Source organism: Ceratotherium simum, chromosome 26 (assembly GCF_057802395.1).
Source record: "Ceratotherium simum simum isolate JZ-2026a chromosome 26, ASM5780239v1, whole genome shotgun sequence".
Classification (NCBI taxonomy): domain Eukaryota; kingdom Metazoa; phylum Chordata; class Mammalia; order Perissodactyla; family Rhinocerotidae; genus Ceratotherium; species Ceratotherium simum.
This window is the reverse complement of record NC_141925.1, coordinates 18304572-18326321: the sequence shown is the minus strand read 5'-3', so window position 1 is coordinate 18326321 and position 21750 is coordinate 18304572. Positions and strand designations below refer to the sequence as shown.

Below are 21750 nucleotides of genomic sequence, written 5' to 3'. Positions count from 1 at the left end.
TTTATTTTTCCCCTCAAAGCCCCAGTAGATAGTTGTATGTCATAGCTGCACATCCTTCTAGTTGCTGCATGTGGGACTCGGCCTCAGGATGGACGGAGAAGTGGTGCCTCGGTGCGCGCCCGGGATCCGAACCCGGGCCACCAGCATCGGAGCGCGCGCACTTAACCACCAAGCCACGGGGCCGGCCCCCAACACCATTTGTTAAAGAGACTTTCCTTTCTCCATTGTATGTTCTTAGCTCCTTTGTCGAAAATTAGCTGTCTGTATACGTGTGGTTTTATTTCTGGGCTTTCAATTCTGTTCCATTGATCTGTGTGTCTGTTTTTGTACCAGCACCATGCTGTTTTGATTACTATTGCTTTGTAGTATGTTTTAAAGTCAGGGATTATGATGCCTCCAGCTTTATTCTTTTTTCTTAGGATTGCCTTAGCTATTTGGGGTCTTTTGTTGCTCCACATGAATTTTAGTATTCTTTTTTCTATTTCCATGAAGAATGTCATTGGGATTCTGATTGGGATTGCATTGAATCTGTAGGTTGCTTTAGGTAATATAGACATTTTAACTATGTTTATTCTTCCAATCCATGTGCATGGGATATCTTTCCATTTCTTTATGTCATCATCGATTTCTTTGAATAATGTCATGTAGTTTTCATTGTATAGGTCTTTCACCTCCTTGGTAAGATTTATTTCTAGATATTTTATTCTTTTTGATGCAATTGTAAATGGTATTATGTTTTTGAGCTCTCTTTCTGTTAGTTCATTATCAGCATACAGAAATGCAACTGATTTTTGTAGATTGATTTTGTACCCTGCAACTTTGCTGTAGTTGTTGATTATTTCTAATAGTTTTCCAATGGATTCTTTAGAGTTTTCTACATATAAAATCATGTCATCTGCAAATAGTGAGAGTTTCACTTCTTCGTTGCCTATTTGGATCTCTTTTATTCCTTTTTCTTGCCTAATTGCTCTGGCCAAAACCTCCAGTACTATGTTGAATAGGAGTGGTGAGAGTGGGCAGCCCTGCTCATTCCTGTTCTCAGAGGAATGGCTTTCAGTCTTTCCCCATTGAGTATGATGTTGACTGTGGGTTTGTCATAAATAGCCTTTATTATGTTGAGGTACTTTCCTTCTATACCCATTTTGTTGAGAGTTTTTATCATAAATGGATGTTGTATCTTGTCAAATGCCTTCTCTTCATCTATTGAGACGGCCATGTGGTTTTTATTCTTTGTTTTGTGGATGTGGTGTATCACGTTGATTGATTTGTGGATGCTGAACCATCCCTGCATCCCTGGTGTAAATCCCACTTGATCATGGTGTATGATCTTTTTAATGTATTGCTGTATTCGGTTTGCCAATATTTTGTTGAGGATTTTTGCATCTATGTTCATCAGTGATATTGGCCTGTAATTTTCCTTCTTTGTATTGTTTTTGTCTGACTTTGGTATCAGGGTGATGTTGGCCTCATAGTATGAGTTAGAAAGTGTTCCATCTTCCTCTATTTTTTGGAATAGTTTGAGAAGGATGGGTATTAAATCTTCTTTGAATGTTTGGTAAAATTCACCGGAGAAGCCATCTGGTCCTGGACTTTTATTTTTTGGGAGGTTTTTGATTACTATTTCAATCTCTTTACTTGTGATTGGTATATTCAGTTCTCCATTTCTTCTTGGTTCAGTTTTGGGAGGTTGTATGAGTCTAAGAATTTATCCATTTCTTCTAGATTGTCCAATTTGTTGGCATATAATTTCTCATAGTATTCTCTTATAATCCTTTGTATTTCCGTGGTATCCATTGTAATTTCTCCTCTTTCATTTCTAATTTTATTTACTTGACCCTTTTCTCTTTTTTTCTTAGTAAGTGTGACTAAGGGTTTGTAAATTTTGTTTATCTTCTCAAAGGACCAACTCTTTGTTTCATTAATCCTTTCTCCTGTATTTTGGTCTCAATTTCATTTATTTCTGCTCTGATTTTTATTATTTCTCTCCTTCTGCTGACTTGGGGCTTTGTTTGTTCTTCTTTTTCTAGTTCTGTTAGGTGTAATTTAAGGTCGCTTATTTGGGCTTTTTCTTGTTTGTTAAGGTGGGCTTGTATTGCTGAGTTTCCCTCTCAGGACTGTTTTTGCTGCATCCCATATGATTTGGTATGGCATATTTTCATTTTCGTTTGTTTCCAGATAGTTTTTGATTTCTCCTTTAATTTCATCAATGATCCATTGGTTGTTCAGTAGCATGTTGTTTAATCTCCACATTTTTGTCACTTTCCTAGTTTTTTTTCATGGTTGATTTCCAGTTTCATAGCATTATGGTCTTAGGGCTTTCTTTTAAAATTCTAGATTCTAATCTTCCCTTTAAAAAGATCATAAAATCTGATCACAAGAGGCCTGCATTCCTGCATGGCAACAGTTAGCTGGTGTTGGGCAGTACCTGCTCTTCTCTATAGGGCATGTGCTTCTAGTTCACCGCAGTCCCCACCACTCCCTATTGGTGTCCAACACTGAGGCTGATTGCCATTGTACTGTGGAAAGCAGAATATTTCTTGTGCCCAGTCCTCTTCACTCATTTATGTTATATTCCTGGTTCCTGTAGGCACTTGAGTTCATGACTTTTGAGTTAGGCCTTAAATATCAGCATAAATAATTTTTTCTTCATTGAGTGTGTCATTGATGGTCAATGAATCAACTCATCATCCCAAACCAAATACAATTCTTAAAACTAATGGATCCCCCTTAAACTCTTACATGGATCTTACATGAGTCTCACATGAATACAATCAACTATGGCCTAACCTGGCTTTGTAAATAAACACCAAGCACTTTCCTATTTTCAAGCAGGACTAAAATGAAAAGTGACTAAAATGAAAATAACCAGGAAGCTTTGCTGCCTAGAGCAGGAGTTGGCAAACTTTTCCAGTAAAGGATCAAATAGTAAATGTTTTAGGCTTTGAGGCCATATGGTCTCTGTCACAACTACTTGTAGCATGAAAGCAGTCATAGACAATATATGAGTGAGCATGGCTATATTTCAATAAAACTTTATTTATGGACACTGAAATTTGAATTTCATATAATTTTCATGTGTCATGAAATATTATTCTTCTTTTGATATTTTTTCAACCGTTTAAAAATGTAAAAACTGTTCTTAGCTTGCAAGCCTTACAAAACAGGCAGGAGGCTGGATTTGGCCCACAGGCTATAGTTTGCTGACTTCTGGTCTGGAACAAGACAATCCCTGGACGTTTGATTTAAAAGGGGCTTTGAAGTCTGTCTGGTTCATCTCATCATTCTGTAAATGCAAAAACCAAGGCCCAGGCTTACTGGGCTTTAAAAGTTCACAAAAAGCAAATAACTGTTTCCAATGTTGATTAAAATTCCACAGAGCCCAAGAACTACAGGCTAGAGCAAGGACAACAGTGTCCAGACCACAGGTGGGAGTTTTTTTTAGACAAATAATTTTTAAAAATCAGATTTTTTGACATTTAATCTACCTCCCCAGACACCAGATACATCTCTTATCACCTCCCTCCAACAACTTCTCACAGCATATCCCCCAGAGTCATAGGATAACTTCTTGGTGTTTCCTTAATACGTATCTTTGCTTTTACAAATGCTGTTCCTTCCTGGCAAACTCCTACTCATTTTTCAAAACCCCAGGCCATTGTCAGTCCTCTAGGCCTTCCCCAACTTTCCCTTCCCTTTTCTGTGCTTCATGGTTCTTGTTCAAACAAGTACAGCAGGTATTTCATGGTATCAATATTATTCATCTATGGTCTGCCTTCTGCTAGACTGAGAGCTTCTTAAGGGCAGAACTGTGTCTTTTTCATCTTTGCATTCCCAGCCACCAGTGTGCTATCTGGAGCTCAAGGTTGATGCCCAGAGGAGGCAGTGATGGAGAAGCATCTCACCTGAATCTGATGTTGGTGCTCTCAGGAACAATGACCTCCTCACAGATCTTCTCCAGTGCAGGCATCCAGCTCGTGGCCAGATGGCAGTTCTGTAAGACCACCCAGGTCCCATCTTTGATGGCAGTATTGATCATTCTGGCAGCAATAGGGCCTTGGCCTTGGCCAAGGGAGATGGTCTGTGTTCTGCCACCTCCCATGCCAAGATCATCAGCAAACTTCAGCAGGCCTGAGACCAGGAAGAAAAGGGGCTTTTGAAAGAGGACAGGCCAGCTAAGACCGTATTAACAATAAAAACACAGCAAGGGGGGTTTCATTAAAATTCTGGACTCAGAAAGAAACTCACTGGCTTCTGTTAGTTACAAAATAAGCATCTTTCTGGGGAAGCTTTAAACTTCTGGTAAGATGGTGAATGAAGCTACTATTGATTCCTCTTTTGCTCTGAACACATAGACATTCTCGATAAAAAAAAAAAAAATTACACAAACTGAAAAAAAATTAGAGTTTGAAAGAAACAAAAATTCCCAGGTGCCAAAAATGAAGAGGGAACTCAAAACTAGAGATGTGAGTACATAACCAAAGAACTAGGAACTGGGTTTTCACAAATTGATTTTTACTAGGAAAAACAGGCATTTGTACAGTGAAATTTCAAGTAAGTCTCTTTCACTTCTCTCTTCCTCAGAGATAGCCAATGTTACTGTTTGTGAATCTTTCCAGAGATAACCTATGCATTTAAATAAATGCATATTACTATTATACTTACTTGAATTGTAGAATACTACATTTGCTTTTTTCACTTAGATCTTTTCCACATCAGTACATATATAAAGGCCTTATTCTTTTTCATGGATAGTATTCACCTCTGGAAAACACCATACTTTATGTAACCAGTTTAGGGGTTGGAGTTTGTCAATGGGAGACATAACTTTGCACTCACAAGAGATGGGGCACTGGAACCAAGACTTTTGTATAAAGTTAAGATCCTCAAAGAGCTGTACCTTCATGTTAAGAAGGTCAGAAATCTGGCTACTGACTCAAAAAGCAATGTGGAAGCTTGTCACTGGCCTGGAGCCTGGGTGGAAAAAATAAACAACACTCCAGTGAGAAATGAAAACACCAAGCCAATGCCACATACAAATGAGGGGTGTAAATTTACAGTACCCTGTGGGGCGGGATTCCTAAGCTGAGAAATTTCCTATACAATTGATCCAGACTGGCGAAACTCTCGGGGCATCAGTGTTTGCACATACAAAATTGTTCTGTCAGGGCACTCCTAAAACCCAAGGTATATGAGACTCCCACAAAATAACACAAGCTTGCTGATTGTGAACTCACAATAAAAAATGACAAACTACATGAGGAAATACATCACTATAAGGGATAGTCAGCACATAGAACAATCAGGAGAATTAATACCCCAAGGATTACACATGGCCTCTATTATGGGCTGAATTGTGTTCCCCTCAAATCCACATGTTGAAGTCCTAATTCCCAGTATCTCAGAATGTGACTGTATTTGGGGATAGGGTCTTTAAAGAGGTAGTAAAATTAAAATGAAGTCATTAGGGTAGGTCCTAATCCAACATGACTGGTGTCCTTGTAAGAGGAGGAGATTAGGACACAGACACACTCACAGAGAGAAGACCAGGTGAAGATACAGGGAAAAGATGGCCACGAATAAGCCAAGGAGAGATGCCTTAGAAGAAACCCTGTCAACACCTTCACTGTGGACTTCTAGCCCCCAGAACTGAGAAAATAAATTTCTGTTCACCCAGTCTTTGGTATTTGTTATGACAGCCCTAGCAGATTAATATAGTCTCTGAAAAAGACCATTAAAGAAACACACCTAAAAATCATTAAAGAAGGAACACAGAGCATAATAACATTTACAGTTCTATGAAACAAATACATGGATTTGGAACAAAACAAATAAAACTTCTAGAAATGGAAAGCACTGTCATTGAAGATAAAAACTCAAAGCACTGATTATAAGAACAGGTTAGATACAGCCCAAAAGAGAATTAGCAAACAGTAAGGTCTGCCATCAATGACCCACCCAGTGGTAATGGGCACCCATAGCACCCAGATTGTGGTCTCTAAATACCATGACTTGTTAAAAGAACTGGGGTTCCTTAGAGAAATGTTTGTATAAGATGAGTCTGGAATATATGGTAATTCCATACAGCAAGGAAGCTATCAAAAACTACTGGGGTTATGTGAAAAGGATATAGGCATGAAGGTGCTCCCACAGGCCAAAGACTGAACAATTTGAGCACCAAAATGAAGGATGATGGCAGTGGAGTAAAACACCACCATATTTGAAACATTCCAATGTTAAAATCCATGCATTCACAGTGGTAAAAGAAAATCTTATTGCATGTAAAACTTTGGAAGTTACTAGGGCACCAATTCATTATTCTGAAAGCTAGTAAATAAAGAGAACAAACCAAGCATCTATTCTGCCTGTCTCTTTTGAACTATATTCAGAGTAAACCAAAGAGTTGACAAAGGAAAATTCTTCTTTATAGAAGACTTCCAACTAATAAATGTGGAAGGAATGATAGAATTAAGATATCATCATTTTGCAGCCCCTAATGAAATAATGGACCTGGGTAATGATTTTCTAAGGCAGCTAAAACCATTAGGTCAGTGCTGGCCCGGTGGCGCAAGCAGTTAAGTGCTCGCGCTCTGCTGCGGCAGTCTGGGTTCGGATCCTGGGCATGCACCGATGCACTGCTTGGCAAGCCATGCTGTGGCAGCATCCCATATAAAGTGGAGGAAAATGGGCACGGATATTAGCCCAGGGCCAGTCTTCCTCAGCAAAAATGAGGAGGATTGGTAGATGTTAGCTCAGGGCTGATCTCCTCACACACACACACACACAAATTAACACCATTAGGTCAGTGGTTCCCAATATTGGCTGCACAGTGGAATTACCCGAAAGCTTTATAAAACAATGCCTGGGTCTCACCCACAAAGATTTTAATTTAATTGGTCAAGGGTGTGGCCTGCACATGGAGATTTTTCTTAAAGCTCCCCAGGTGAGTCCAATGTGTAGCCAAGATTGAGAACCATCACATTCAGTGAAAAGCTGATGGGAAACTTTGTAAGGGAGGCGGTGGAGGAGTGGGAAGGTAGAATGAATTGACAATGCCTGAGCCCACTGATCAATCTTGATCAGAGAAGGAAAGACAACCAGACGGGATGTGCCTCCTAATGTGAGGCACTATGAGGGACACAGTACCTGGGAAGTTTCCTGGGAAGTTATCCAAGTTGAACCTGATCAAGCCTCTAGCATAGAGGGAGAGGAATTGGATGTAACTGGCCCATCCTCTCCCAGCACAGCATCATTTTACAGACCGTATTCTGACCTTTCCCCCATTTCTCTTCTTGATCTTTCCTGATTTACCCTAGTTTCTCTTGTTTAAATCTGTCACATAAAGGACTTAGGGAAAAAGCAAAGGTTCTAGAAAGATCATGAATTGATCTTTGACAATAATATTTTGTGTAGGAATCTGGAAAGTGCACCAGTTCATAAGCTCCCTCCTCTGACTTCCTTTGAGGTGCAGGGGTGCTGGCTTTCTGTTCGGGTCAGGACGTGTCAAACTCTTCAGCTTTCACAGGAGAACAACAACCTTGCCATTTGCATTCCTGGTACTCCTTCTTCATTCAGTAACAGAGAAAACTAAAGTTTTGAGATCCCCCAACAGAACAGAAAACTAATCTATTCCTGTCAACAACTCATACTCTTTAATATGCATACACGATTTCTGGAAATATACACAAACTGCTAACAGTGGTTACTTCTGGGCGGGTTAAGAGGAATATGTTCCTTTCACTCTATACCAGGGCTTCTCAATCTCAGCACTACTGACATTTTGGGCTAGATAATCCTTTGTTGTGGGGGCTGTCTTGTGCATTGTAGGATGTTTAGCAGCATCCCTGGCCTCTATCTACTAGATGTCAGTAGCATCCCCTAGTTGTGATAACAAAAATGTCTCCCCGCTTTGCCAAATGTCCCTTGAGGGAGCAAAATGGCTCTAGTTAAGGCACAGTCCTATACCTTCTTGCATTTTTTTAAACTACATGCAGTATTAATTATTCAAAAAAAATTAAAAATTAAAAGAAAAGAGAAAAGCCTAGCTGAGAAAAGCAGTAAGTCAGAGAAAACTGTTTAAGACAAAGGTGATAAACTGGAGCCAACAGGCTAAATCTATCCCCTGCTCGGCCCTCATAAAGGTTTTAAGAAAAAATTTGAATGAGTTATCAAGATTTAAAAGTGGGTAATTTCTGCATTTCTGGTTTCTCTTGAAAAATCAGATGATCTGGCTAACCTGGTTTCACATTACCAGATGGCACAATGCGTGGGAGCTGAGTAGCAGCTGCCCTCCTTTAGGTGGGAAAAGAAGTCTTCAGTTGCCCCAGCCCTACCTTAGCCTGTGAACTGCTTGGCCTTCAAAGCGGTCTGAGTTTGAGATTCCTACTGTAAGGGACATGCTATTGTCAACCATCCACCCATTCTGGGCACTTTATGTTCTTCACACAATATTCTGCCCTTACCTGCCATTGGGTCTGCACCCGGAGACAACACGAAAATCAATGGTGCACAACAGTTGGAATCATTGTAGGACCCCTGGAGATCAAACGTAGGGGCTTCAATGTACACGTTGCCCATGTGTTCAGCAATGAACTCCCGAATGGCTGGAACTATTTTGTCAGGCCGCAAACATCGGAGGATCACCATCCTCTCCAATCCTTGAAGAAACTTCCAAGATCCAGGGAATTTCTCCTCATGGGGCCAGGCCGAGTCATAGATGAGCTTCCATTCATTAGCATTTTGTTCCAAATGTTCCATCAGGCCTTTCAGTTTTGGCAACGCGGATGCACGAACCACTTCCGCCCATGCCTTCTCAGACAGCCATTCAGGAACTGGGTTGGGGAAGGGGTTGTCCAGGGCGACACCTCCGGTTAGAAGGAAGTACCAAATTTCCTCGTTAATTTGCTTTTTCTCTTTCATGATGCCAATGGTCAGGAGGAGGGAGAAAAGCAGCTTGTCCTTCTCAAACAGAGAGCGGCAGACATTGTTGTAGATGCTGAGGGTGAAATGTTCAATGATGTACTCAATGCGTAGCTCCAGCTCTTCGCTCTTCTTGCTATGGGCCAGGGAATGCACGTAGAGGTTTATGAACCATGTCAGGGAGTACTGGTACATTGGCTCAATGTTGGCCAGGTCAGAGATACAAAAGAAGATGGTGGCAGAGTGGACAGCCACTGGCCTGTAGCCCATCCGAGTCTCATCTATCTGTGTTTCTGTCACCGAAGCAATTTCTTGTTTCTCAGAGATTTCTTCAGACAGCAGTTTGGAGGAGGACAGAATTTTGATGGCAGTCTCATCCTCAAGGATGTTGCCCTCGGACAAGGAGAGAACCTCCAAGATCTTATCTTCAATTTCTTTCAGCTGCTTCTTGTTCTTGGCACTTTCCACAATCAACTTGTTCTTTTTCTCTTCCAGTTCTGGCTTCTCCTTGGCGGCCACAATGCCAAGGAGTTGATCTTGGAGACCTAAGGGGGTGATCATGAAGTTGAGGAGGCAGACTTTCACGGCGACTTCAGGGAGGTAATGAGGGTTCCTCAAACGGGTTGTGATGTATAACTTAAAATCCCTGGAATATTCGATGATGTTTTCACCCAGCCTCATGTACTCAACCCCTTGCTGCCTGAATGTGGACTTGAGCAAGATGGGTTCAATAAAGGCGTCCAGCTCTTCTCCAACATTTTCTAGTAAAACAGGGGTGCCAAGCTGCAGAGCATTTTCCAGCGTCCTCACATAGTTGGAATCCGAGAACTTGATGACAGACAGCCTATTTGCTTTCTCCATGTTCTTGATCCACTTATTGGCCTGCCCCTGAGGGTCGATCATTAAGGCCCAGCGTCTGGAATTGGACACAATGATGCCATTGTCAATGGAAAAGGAGTCAATGGGCAGCCCAGCGATCTGCCAGGCACGGATTTTCACGGGATCCCCTAATGTATTGCTGAGACTGAAGTCATTGGAGCCGGGGATGACCTTGTCCTTACATTGGGCCAACCACTGCTTTTGGCATTTGGCCCGATAATCCACGGTAAAGGCCCCCAGGTAAGCCACAGTCCCCGAGGACAACAACACATCCCCTGTCAGATTAGTATAGCGGATCCCCAGCTGTCGGGCAGCTTCTGTCCATCTGTCCTTCTCTCCCCCAAGTCCACTGATGAGCTTTTCTGCCCTGATCAGCTTTTGGGAGCAGATTTCAATGTTTTCCTCCAAGGTCTTTTTCTTAGTATTCATCTCTTCAAAGTCCTCATTCAAGCCCTGGAGGCGGTCTTCCACCAGCCTCAGCTCTGCTCGCTTCTGGTTTAGTTTCTGCATCTGTGCGTCCAGCTTCCCCTCAGCCTCCTTCAGCCGCTCCCGTTTGGGAGCCACCACTTTGGCCACACGATCGTACACCTCCATGGCCCTCACCCATTTGCACAGACCCTCACAGGCAGATGATACATTTTTAATGACAGCCGGCTGGAAATCTGGGTGATCGATAAACCTTTCCCGGATCCGCTTCATGATCACTGGAGGGATGTTGTCTTTGTCATATGTCTTAAGACTCTCCAAGAATTTCAGATCTCCAAGAATCTTTCTTGATACCCCCCAGTAATCTTCTATCATTTTACCTGTTTGGGACAAGAAGTAGAGATAAGACTAGTATTAAGACATTATGGGTGAGACTTAGAGCCTTGCAGTGGCTACTCCTCATATCTGGCAAAAAAAATCCAAGCTCCTACAGAGGATTTTTAGGGCAGAGAAAATACCCTGTATAATATCACAATGATGGACACGTCATTATATATTTGCCCAAAGCTATAGAATGTACAATGCCAAGAGTGGACGCTAATGTAAACTATGGACTTTGGGTGATTATGATGCGTTAATGTAGGTTGATCAATTGTAACAAATGTGCCATTCTGGTGGGAGATGTTGATAATAGGGGAGGCTATGCATGTGTAAGGGCAGGGAGTATATGAGAAATTTCTGTACCTTCCTCTCAATTTTGCTGTGAATTTGAAACTGCTCTAAAAAAATTAAATCTTAAAAAAAAAGAAGTCCAAGCTCCTCACCATGGTCTAGAAGGCCCACCGACTTCACCCACCTCATCTCTGCCTTGTTCCCTGGACTTCAGTCACGAAGAACCTTCCTTCAATTCCTGAATGATCCCAAGTGCTTCCCTACCATGAGCCCTTCACCTAGGCTGGAAATGGCATCTAGATGGCTCCTGCCTGGACTTCAGGCTCATTTTAAAAGCCACCTCCATAGAGAGGTTTGCCTAGACTTCCTTCACTGAGGTGGGCCCTTCTCTCCCTCCTCCAGCATTTTCTTTCATCTTAGCTGCTAGAATTTCCATTCCCTTTATAGCATTTATTGCAATCTGTGATTTTTTTGGTTTAATTTTATTGTCTGCCTCTTCCTCAAAGCTATAATCTCCTGCTGTGTTTATTACAATCTGGCACAGGGCATGGTATACTGTTATCAATAAATATGCACTGAATGAATGCTTCCCCTTAACCTAGTCATGGATGGAGAGGGCAACAGGAGCCACTGACATGTGTCTGGAATATTCCTTTTCAAGTCTGGGAGGTGGGTTGGATAGAACCCAATCAGTCATCCTTGTGATGAATCTGTTCTCCTTGTGAGCGAGCGAGTGATTGAGCGAGTGAGTGAGTGAGGGAATCTCAAGAGAAAGAGCGAGGGTGGGAAAAGTGGCTTGCAGGCTTGCAACCAGACAAGCCTGCCCAGAAACGAAGCAGGACCCTTCTTCTCCTTAGCACCCACCATGCTGACTAACAACTGATTGAGTGGGCCCTGATCCCATCCCGGGGCAGCGCTCCTTTTGTTGATGTGTTGGAAAAAAGTTGGGAGCCTTTTTGGCTCATGGCACTGTAAACACTTGCCAAGCTCAGGCACACCAAAAAAAGTTATACATGAGGCATCATATTAAGCACAACAGGTCAAATGTGTTCGGTTCCTAATGCAAGCACAGCAGCCAAACAAATATTTCCCATGAAGGTTTCTGTTTACATTCAGGAAAATGATCTGCTTCATCTAAATTCAAGGTACTCAAAATGAATTCAATTGTTTTTTTTGCTGCATCTCAATGTACTGGCTAAATTCTGGAGTTTAAGTGAATAATATACAAAATGCACTTCAATTTTAAAATAAGGAAGGCAAGTGATGGGTGCTGTGCTGAGCATCAATGATCCACGGAGAGAAGTGACGTTGGTGCCTGGCCATGCTTTGTGTACGGCAGCAGTTCTCAATCCTGGCTGCACCGGAGAACCACCCAGGAGCTTAAAACAATACTAACGCTCAGGCCACACCCCAGACCAATGGAGTAAGAATCTCTATGAGCAGGGGCATGGGCTTCAGCATTCCTTATGCTCCCCAGGTGATTCCAGGGTGCAGCCAGGGTGGAGAAGTGCTGGCTAGCTCATCCTTGCTCAGGGCAACTCATTACACCTCAGCTGCTTCCCTAAAGGATTCTCCCATAAAGTCCATTCCCTCCTTGTCCATTCCTGATCACCTCTGCATCTTCTTCATGGGGTTTTTGGCCTGAAACTGGCCAGGGAAGAGGGAATGCTAATCAATGGGAAGCAGAAGCCAGAGGCTCCCGAATGAGGGACCAAGAATTTCTAACATTTCAGAAGGAATGGAGGAACAGCAGGACTGTTCCCAGGACAGTATTCAAAAGGCAGGAAGTATCACTGGAGCTGGTTTTTAAAGTCCTTGTTCAGTTCTAAGACACTGGTATTAATACAAAATCCTGCATCTAATTTGGATTTTAAGGAGAATGAATATTCACCTATTAATGCTTCTAGGCTCAGTTATATGAGGAGCTTTCCTTCCTCCCTTCCTCCCCTACTCCTTTCTCCCCATTTCTAAGTCTCTGTATCCTTGTCTTCCCCACTCTCCATTCCAGTTTCTGCCTCTGCCTTCCTTTGCCCCACCTCTCTCCCTCTAACTCTCCATTTCCAGCTCATGCTCCATTTCTCTCTCTCTTCTGTGTGTGTGTGTCTTTGTCTCTCTTCTTTCTAGTTTCTTTTCATCATACTCAAGCTCTCTCTATTTTTGTGTCTCTGGATCTCTCTTATCTCCATGTCTCTCTCATTCTCAGCCTTTTTGTCTCTCAGTCTCTCTCTGTTTTTGTCTGTTTGTCTCTCCCTCCATGTCCTGTCTTTCTGTATCTGACATTATGTGCCTGAGTCTCTCCCTCCCCCATCCTCTGTCTCTCTGCCTCTGTCTTTCTCCCTCCTGATTTCTTTCCCCCTGATCTCTCTCTCCCAGTTTATTATCTCTTTGTGTGCATGTGCGTAGATGTGCATGCGTGTGCATGTGTCCAGGCATCTGGGTCTCTCTCCATTTCTTTCTCAGTCTCAGTCTTTCTCTCCATCTCTCTTTCTTTGACTCTGACTCTATATTTCTTTCAGATATCTATCTGGCTATCTCTCTTTCAGTTTGTCTCTGTCACACTCTCTCTTTTGCTCTCTGTTTCTCTATTTTTCTCTCTCTAGCTGTTTCTGTTTCTCTCTCTCCCTCTCACTCACACACTACTCTGTGTATGCTTGGCTCCACATCAGTCCTTTTGTCTCCATGACCTTCATTTCTGTAATGATTTGCAGGCAGGGGCCTTGACTAAGCTCAGCTTCACCTACAGATACCTGCATTTTCCCGACTGATGAGAGGAGGGAGGCTGGGGAAGAAACACTAGAGAGCTCTTTGGGTGTGCATGCACATCTGGGCACCTTTCTTATTTCCTCCAAGACTCCACAACACCACCTGCAGGTCTGAGGCGGGGTGGGTGGGGGATGCTGGCACCCTTCCTACCAGGGAACAGCAGCCCGTGTAGGCCTCTGGGTTGAGGGAATGCCGAAGGGGATTACCACTGCCACTGGGGTCTGGCTTCCTTTCTGGTCTCAGCCCTTTCATGACACAGATGCTCTCCATGACCAGCTTGACAGGGCCTGGTGGGTTCTGCATCGACTTCACCAGTGAGATGTCCGTAGGGTTCAAGGTGTCGAGTGCAGTGAGTGCAGCCTCCAGCGCCGGCATTGCCTCTGCCAGGTCCCCCTCACATTCATTCTGTGGGCAGCACAGGGACAGGGGTGAGTTCCTGGTGCCCGGCACACTGCAGGTGAAGCAAAGCTCTGCTCCTGGAGGAAGTGGGAGGAGGTGCATCCGCCCCGATGTCCTTCCAGGACGGTGCCTCCTCTGGAGCTCTGCACTCAAGGGCGGCTCTAACTGTTGCCCGGCAGGGAGATGTGCATGGCCTTTGGGGCTGCAGTTTGGATGCCTTGGACATTTGAGAATTCACCTGGTTTGTGATCTTAAAAAATCAAGCTTTTGGTTTTTAACAAATTCCTAAGACATACTGACCAAGGATGGATTGAGAGATGGAGTAATGGATGAGGCTTAGAAGGTGAATGACAGATGGGAAGGGGGTTATGGCAAGTTCAGGGAAGAAATACGGCAACAGGGGTGGGAGAAGGTCAGGGGTGGGGTGAGGGTCTGGGATGCACTGTAGCTCAGAGACAGGGTAGAGGTACAGTTGGGGTAGGATGAAGCTGGAGGACAGGATGGAGTTGAAGGCCAGAATTTAAGGATGAGGAATGGGGACAGAGATTAGAGCTGGGTAGGGAACTCTGGGAAAAGGAGACGGTGTACGTTTTGTCTATTATTTCTTCATTTAAAAAAAAAAATTAGGGGCCGGCTCTGTGGCTTGGTGGTTAAGTGCGCGCGCTCTGATGCTGGCGGCCCGGGTTCGGATCCCGGGAGCGCCCGGAGGCACCACTTCTCCGTCCAACGCGAGGCCGAGTCCCGCGTACAGCAACTAGGGGGATGTGAACCTATGACATACAACTGTCTACTGGGGCTTTGGGGGGAAAAAGCTGAATAAATAAAATCTTTAAAAAAAAAAAAAATTAATACAATGGAATATTATTCAGCCATAAAAAGGAATGAAGTACTGATTCACATGACATGGATAAACCTTGAAAACATTATGCTGAGTGCAAGAAGCCAGACACAAAATGCCACCTGCTATATGATTCCATTTGCATGAAATGTGCAGAAAAGGAAAATCCATAGGGGCAGAAAGTAGGTTAGTGGTTGCCAGGGGCTGGAGAGAGGGAGGAAGTGCAGTGACTGCTAATGGGTATAGGCATCTTTTCGGGGTGATGAAAATGTTCTAGAATTAGATAGTGGTGATGGTTGTACAACTTTGTGAATATATTAAAAACCACTGAATTGCATCATTTAAAAGGGTGAATGTTAGTGGTATGTGAATTATATCACAATTTTAAGAAAAGAAAGCATAGCATTATAAGACTCTAGAACTGGAAGAGACTTTATAGATTACTTAATAGCTCAATTATCAAATCCAACAACAACAAAAAATGAAGTCTAAGGAGGTAAAATCAGTTAGCCAAGGACACACAGCTGGTTAGCCACAGAGCCAAGGTCCAGCCCTGGACTCCTGGTTCCCACTCAGCAAATTCTCTGTCAGTCCCCCCAGCCCACAGAGTGATCACACAGCCATGACTAAAGTGAAACTTCACAAGAGAACGTCAGCTCTTAGACAAAGCAGCATGCATTCCTGCAGGTTTATTGTGATAGGCAAACAAAATAAAGGTGGTTCCACCTTCTCATATACATGTGTGTGCTTGTGTAGGTATACACATGTGTGTGTATATTATGGATTCTTTATTTTAGGTTTTCTGCTTTTCTTATAAAACTTACAGCAATATTTTATTTGGCTTCATTATATTAAAACAATCCCCTCTCCAAAAAAAAATGAGCCATGTCAGATGTCCCTAATATCAAAACAGAATGTCCTGCTTCAGATGGCAATAATGGCTCAGTCCCGGGGTGACTCAGTTTGCCCCCTCTTCAGCCCTGGGATATGCACCAGAGTGCAAGGCAAGAGGAAAAAGAACCAAAACCTGTCCCTGCTATTTCCCATGATCAGCTTCAGAAAGCATTTGGTGGCAGAGGAGACTAAAGGTGTTGGCTCAGCCATAGCTTTGGATTCTCAGTGGATTTCAACGATCCCAGGCACATGGCTTCATATTATCGATAGTTCTGTGTTGCTTTCTTATAATGGACCAGACAACTAGTTGCCCACACTTGCTTTGTGCCTCCCAGTAGCTTGGTAGCTCTGCTTCCTTTCCTAAGGTGCAAGGCCTAGGGTCCAGCTTGGAGCAAGCTTGTTTGTCAAGTGCCTCAAAAAGGCTCTAATTGTAACATGTGTAACAGTGATTCTCAACCCAGGCTCTGCATCAGAGTCATGGAGGAGCATTTAGGGCATCTTCACGGTCAGGCCCACACCCAGAGATTCTGACTCATTCAGTCTGGGTGCAGTCTGGGCATCTGTATTTTTAAAACTCCAAAGGTGATTCTGACATACAGCTCTGTTGAGAAACTCTGGTCTACACTCCTGAAACACTGAAAACAGAATAGGAAGGAATAGATTTCAGTGCCCAAAGGGGAATGGCTACTTGATGAATGAAACACCTACTTAAAATGGTTGTTAAAATGATTATATGACATTTTGGAAAAACATTTGTGATAGGATGTTAAGGAAATAAAAATGCATGATGCAAATTGCAATTATGCTATGATTGCAGTAACATAAAATTATCCACGTGTATAGATAGGGACTAGAAGGAAACTTGGGAAGATGTTAAAGTTGAGTTCTTAAAAATTCTTTCACATAGTTATTACTGTTGCATCATTTGTTTCCATGATAAAAAGCATTATAATTAAAAATGACCCCTGTGGCTTAGTGCAAGGAGCAACCGGGCTGTTTGAGAGGTATGAAGCACAGTGCATTCTGATGAAAAGTAATCAACTCTGCAGTAATTCTGGCATCATTTATTATCCTCATTAGGGGGAAAAGAAATGATTCATTAGCTTAAAAAGAACCAACCAATTTAAGCAAATCATAGACTTGTGAAACAAGCGTTTGGGGCCTGACTCTCTGCCTGGCTCCTCATCTCCCCTGTACGGATTCCACTCACTGTGTTCAGCCTCTACACTGTGTCAGGCATCGCTGGGTGCTCTCCATGTTATCTCATTTCCAGGGGTGAGAGGACATTAGAGAAAATTAGCACTCCTCATGTGGAGAAGGACTGTAGCCCTGAGAGGTTCAGGAAGGGGTTCTGATCCTCACGGAAGCCTCAGAGCGAAACTCAGAGCAAGCACAGGTTTATTCTCCTCCCTGGATAGTTTCTTCCACCTCCTGACTCACCTCCAGGATGTCACTCCCACTTTGGGGATGGGATGGCAGAACATTAGACCTCGCCCTTCACACCGAAACCCGAGGTGGCAGTTTATTGCACAGGAATGGGTGTGGTGGGTCATCTCCTTGTAAACCTCATGTCACCTCTTGCGTCCCTCCTGCTCCAGCAAGTCATTGTTTTCCCCTGACAATGCAGAGCAGAATCCTGGGTATGATGGATCCACACGTGGCAAGAGGCTGCCCTTTATCAAGGTAAACAACAACTGCTTTGGAGAAGAGCTAACATGGTCCATTAAGCTCTGACTGTCTGCTGGATACATGTTACAAGCTTTACATGTTTTTCTCTTAGTATCCTATTTTATAGATGAGGAAACTGAGCACATATTGAACCGTGATGTGCCTGATTCTACTACAGAACCATGGAGGAGGTGCAAATTCATGTGCCTCCAGGGCCAGACCAGTGATATGAGCGTGGGATGTGGGCCGGCTGGGGCTTTGGTGAACTGGAACACTCAAGCGGCAGCATCTATTCAACACTACTGATGGGTACAACCCAGGAATGCAGGTCCAATGTTGCCAGAATGCGTGATTATTTCCCCCAAGAAAAGCTGAAACTTTATAAATTTCACTTGAAATCTGTTGATTTTTAAAAGTTGATAATTATTTCAGATTTAAAAAAAATACTGTGCGTGTCACCATGTATGTGTGCTGCCTAGCTGCTAGTTTGCAACTTCTGGAATAATGATCAAATGCAGCTTTGGAATCAGAGAACTGTGGGTTCGAATCGTGATTCTGTCACTTGGTAGCTGTGTGACCTTGGACAAGTCATTTAAGTTCCTGTACCATGATTTCCTTATCTGTAAACCGGGAATGATACCATCTGCCTTGCAGGGCTGTTAGGATGATAAAAGGTAAGGTAAATCAAGTAGAGGGGAAGGCAACCTCCACCAGGGAAGGAATTTTGTCCATCTTGTTCACTCCAATTTCCCCACTGCCTAGAAAAGTGCCAGCACATAGTAAGTGTTCAATAAATATTTGTTAAACAAAGGAATACCAAAGAAACCTCCATGGTGCTGATAAGGAGTAGCTATTATCATCTTATCATAGAATTGCAAATCACCTACTGCCTGGTGCCTGGTGGTCACTGTCTTTTACGGTTCCACTGGTCTTCTGACCACGCCATGAGGACTATGAGTGAGCAAGCCTCTCTTATCCAGGGCATTCACTGTCTGACTCTGAGACCAGGGATTGGACCCAAGGGAATCTACGAGAGGCCAGGTCTCAGGACTCATTGAAGAAAAGCCAGTCTGGAAGGTTTGCCCTTTTGGAGAAAGTGCCCCATGACCTAGAAGCCAGACACAAGCTACTCATTGTTCAAGCTCTTGTTTGAAGAATGGTCAAAAGAATTTTCTAACTGCTAAGTGGGAGCATAGGGACAAGTATCTTAAGCTAACTGCCATGAACCTTGGATTCTCAACCCACTAACTTGATGTACAGCTCTGGAAAGTCATTTCACCACTGAACCTCAATGTCGTTGACTTTCTGATCTTGACACCTGTCATTCCTAAGTCCACGGTAGCTGTGATACTCAAATGGAACTGTGTACTTGAAAGTGCTTTGAGAAATATATAACATCACGCGAATGTTAATCCAATTTTATTCTAATAGCAGGTGAAGCCCTTCCCAGGACTATTTTTCTTTAGTACAAGAATCACATTCAAATGGGGTCCTCTAGATTCAACATTCTGTCATTCAACAAATATTTACTCTACACCTAGACATGCCAGACACATTTGAGCAAAAATGTGAAGGAGGTAAAGGAGATAGCCATGTGGATATCTGGAGGAAGAGCCTTCTAAGCAGAGGGAACAGCCGGTGCAAGAGCCTTGGGGTAGGAATGTGCCTTGTGTTTATCTGAGGAATAGCTAGAAGGCCAGTGTGCCAGAGCAGAATGAATGAGGGAAAGTAATAAGAGATGAGGTTAGATCATGCTGGGGCTCGTAGGCCTTGACTCTGAGGGAGATGGAGAATATTTGGAAAACAATAATGCTTCCTGGACAGAGCCAGGTATTAGAATGACCTGCTTCATCACTTACTAGCTGTTTGATACTGGGAAAATCACCTACCCTTTCAATCCTCACTTTTCTCACCTGCAAGATGGGCATGACCATTCTTCAGGACTGTGTCAGGCTCTAGTAGGATAACAGATGAACCCAGAAAATTCTGGTTCCCTCCTTTTCCTCTCTGTTCTTTATACCTTGATTCCTTGAGCAATGGCGGCAGCAGCATTGGCTTCTTTTTCATCTGCTTGCACCAGAAGTTTCTTGGCATCTGCTGCTCTCGTCTCCTCTTCAATTTTCACCATCATTTTAGCAGTCTCCTTGGAGGTCTGGATGAGCTGGGGTTGGAGGGCGGTCAGTTCTACTTGCATGACTGCCACCTAGCAGGAAGAGAGGAGTGGGAGGCGTGCAGGGTCAGCTATGTCAGTGCCAAAAATGGTAGAGTTGGCAAAAGTTGAAATGATTCTTCAACCTATAAAAATACTAATGATTTTAACATGGTACTGGGTATATATCTGTTGGTTGGAGTTTATCTCTTTGATCTTTCAATACTTAGTTAAAGGGGTTCATACTATGTCTTATCAAGCACTGTGCTAGGCACTAGAGATATAATGGTAAACTTAAAATTTTTTAAAAAGGTACAGTTTCTTTCTGCATTGGGCCGACGTTCTAATGTTGGGGGCAGGGAGAGAGAACAAAGGCAAATTAGGGGAAAAAAAGAACTATGTTTTTTTAAGGCTGTGAAGGAAACATACACGGCTGAGATACTTGGGATAGAAGGAACTTTCAAGGCCATTTTTTCCAACAGTTTGATGCCCTTTAAAACATTCCTGCCAAGTAGTTTTCTGGCCTCTGTTTGAACACCTCTAATGATGGGGAGCTCACCATCTCTCAGGAGAGTTGTGCCATCTTTCAGACAACTAAATGCATTAGATTTTCAAGACGAAGAGCTAGAATTTACCCCCATGAAGTTTTCACCCATTGGTCCTGATTCTGCCTTCTAAGGCAGCTCAGATGCATATTTGAAGATGACCTTGCACCCACTGCCCCCAGGAAGCCCATGTGAGAGAAGCACATCATCCTAGCCTGGTTAGGAACACAGGCTCTGGAGTCATGCAGATCTGAGTTTCAGCTTTGGCCCAACCACTTGTGACGGTTAATTAAGAGACTATATGATCATGGGCAAGTTGCCTGGGCCATCTGCATCTTGGTTTCTTTGTGCCTAACATGGAGATGGTAACAGTACTTTCCTCATTCACGGCACTGGGCACGTGGTAGGGCTCAAGGAATGTTAAGTGGCACCACGATTCTCTTTTCTGCTCCTCAAACAACATGGTCTGGACAGACTCCAATTTTCAACATCTCTCTAAAAGCCAAGGACACTGAGTTGGACCTAGCACCCCCAGGAGTAGAGAAACAGTGGCCACCTCTTGGTGTTCTCTCCCATCCCTGTGCTGCAGCATTGGTGCACCTGCTGTACTCAGCAACAGGCTATCCTAGTGTAAACCATTCAGTTGCCTCAGTTCCTTACTGGCGCTGAAAATTCATCTCTTCATATGGCTCTCATTAATGGTTTGTCAAGTGGTTCCAGGCACAAATCAATTACTAATTCACATGCCAGGCATTTTGCTAAGGGTTGTGCTTATGTTAGTTCATTTCATCTTCATGTAGCCCTGTGAAGTAAAAACTGTTATCGCCTTTTTAACAGAAGAGGAAACTGAGGCCCCCAGAGGTTCAAGGTTCTATACCTGGTAAGTTGTAGAGCTGGAATTTGAGCCCAAGGCTGCCTGACTCCACAAAGGCCTGCTCTTAATCACTGCTGTATCCTGCCCAGTTCCCCACTGACAGTATCCAGGCCCAGGGCAAGGGTGAGAGGCAAGTGAGGCACTTGCCTTGGGCAAGAAATTTAAGGGGCACCAAAAAACTCAGTACTCAAGATAAATAGTATTTTATTCAATATTTTAAGAAGTCAAAATTAATGCAAAAAAATCTATGATGAACAAAATATCAAAATCTTAAAGACAGAATCTCATAGGGCTGGGATTAGGCTGAGACAAGTGAGGTGAGTTCAGCAAATGCAGGTCAAATGCTGTCTTTATTTGGTGCCCTCTTAAATTATGCACCTGAACAACTGCCTCACTGCATCTACCTAATCCTGGACCTCTTTGTCCCTGTTCTGTTTTGGCATTGGTCACCTGTGAAGCTGCAAATTCGAGTTTCTGCAGGCCTGTCAGATAGCGGTTCCTCATCATATCAACCTCTTGCCTCTTGCTATTCAGAAGCGTCTTGAAGGTTAGGATCAATTCGAGGTAGGAGGTGGGGGTAACATAGTTGTGTCTGCGAAGTGTGTTGTAATAATCAAGTGACAGCTTCTTTACACTCTCCTGGAAATATTTGCACATGGAGATGACCCTGCCAAGGACACAAGGGTGGTTAGGCAGCCCCAACTTCCTCCAGAGAGATCTAGTACAG

General features: G+C 43.3%; 1 protein-coding gene across 1 annotated transcript in view; it reads right to left on the bottom strand.

Moving 5' to 3' along the window:
• Positions 1 to 21750, bottom strand: part of DNAH3 (dynein axonemal heavy chain 3) — a 171886-nt gene that overhangs the window by 16304 nt on the left and 133832 nt on the right. Inside the window, exons 51-55 of the mRNA XM_087417087.1 lie at positions 21474 to 21690; positions 19476 to 19658; positions 13863 to 14061; positions 8460 to 10601; positions 3903 to 4128 (exon numbers count right to left, since the gene is read on the bottom strand). Coding sequence (XP_087273213.1) covers positions 3903 to 4128; positions 8460 to 10601; positions 13863 to 14061; positions 19476 to 19658; positions 21474 to 21690 — 2967 coding nt within the window. The remainder of the gene's footprint in view (positions 1 to 3902; positions 4129 to 8459; positions 10602 to 13862; positions 14062 to 19475; positions 19659 to 21473; positions 21691 to 21750) is intronic.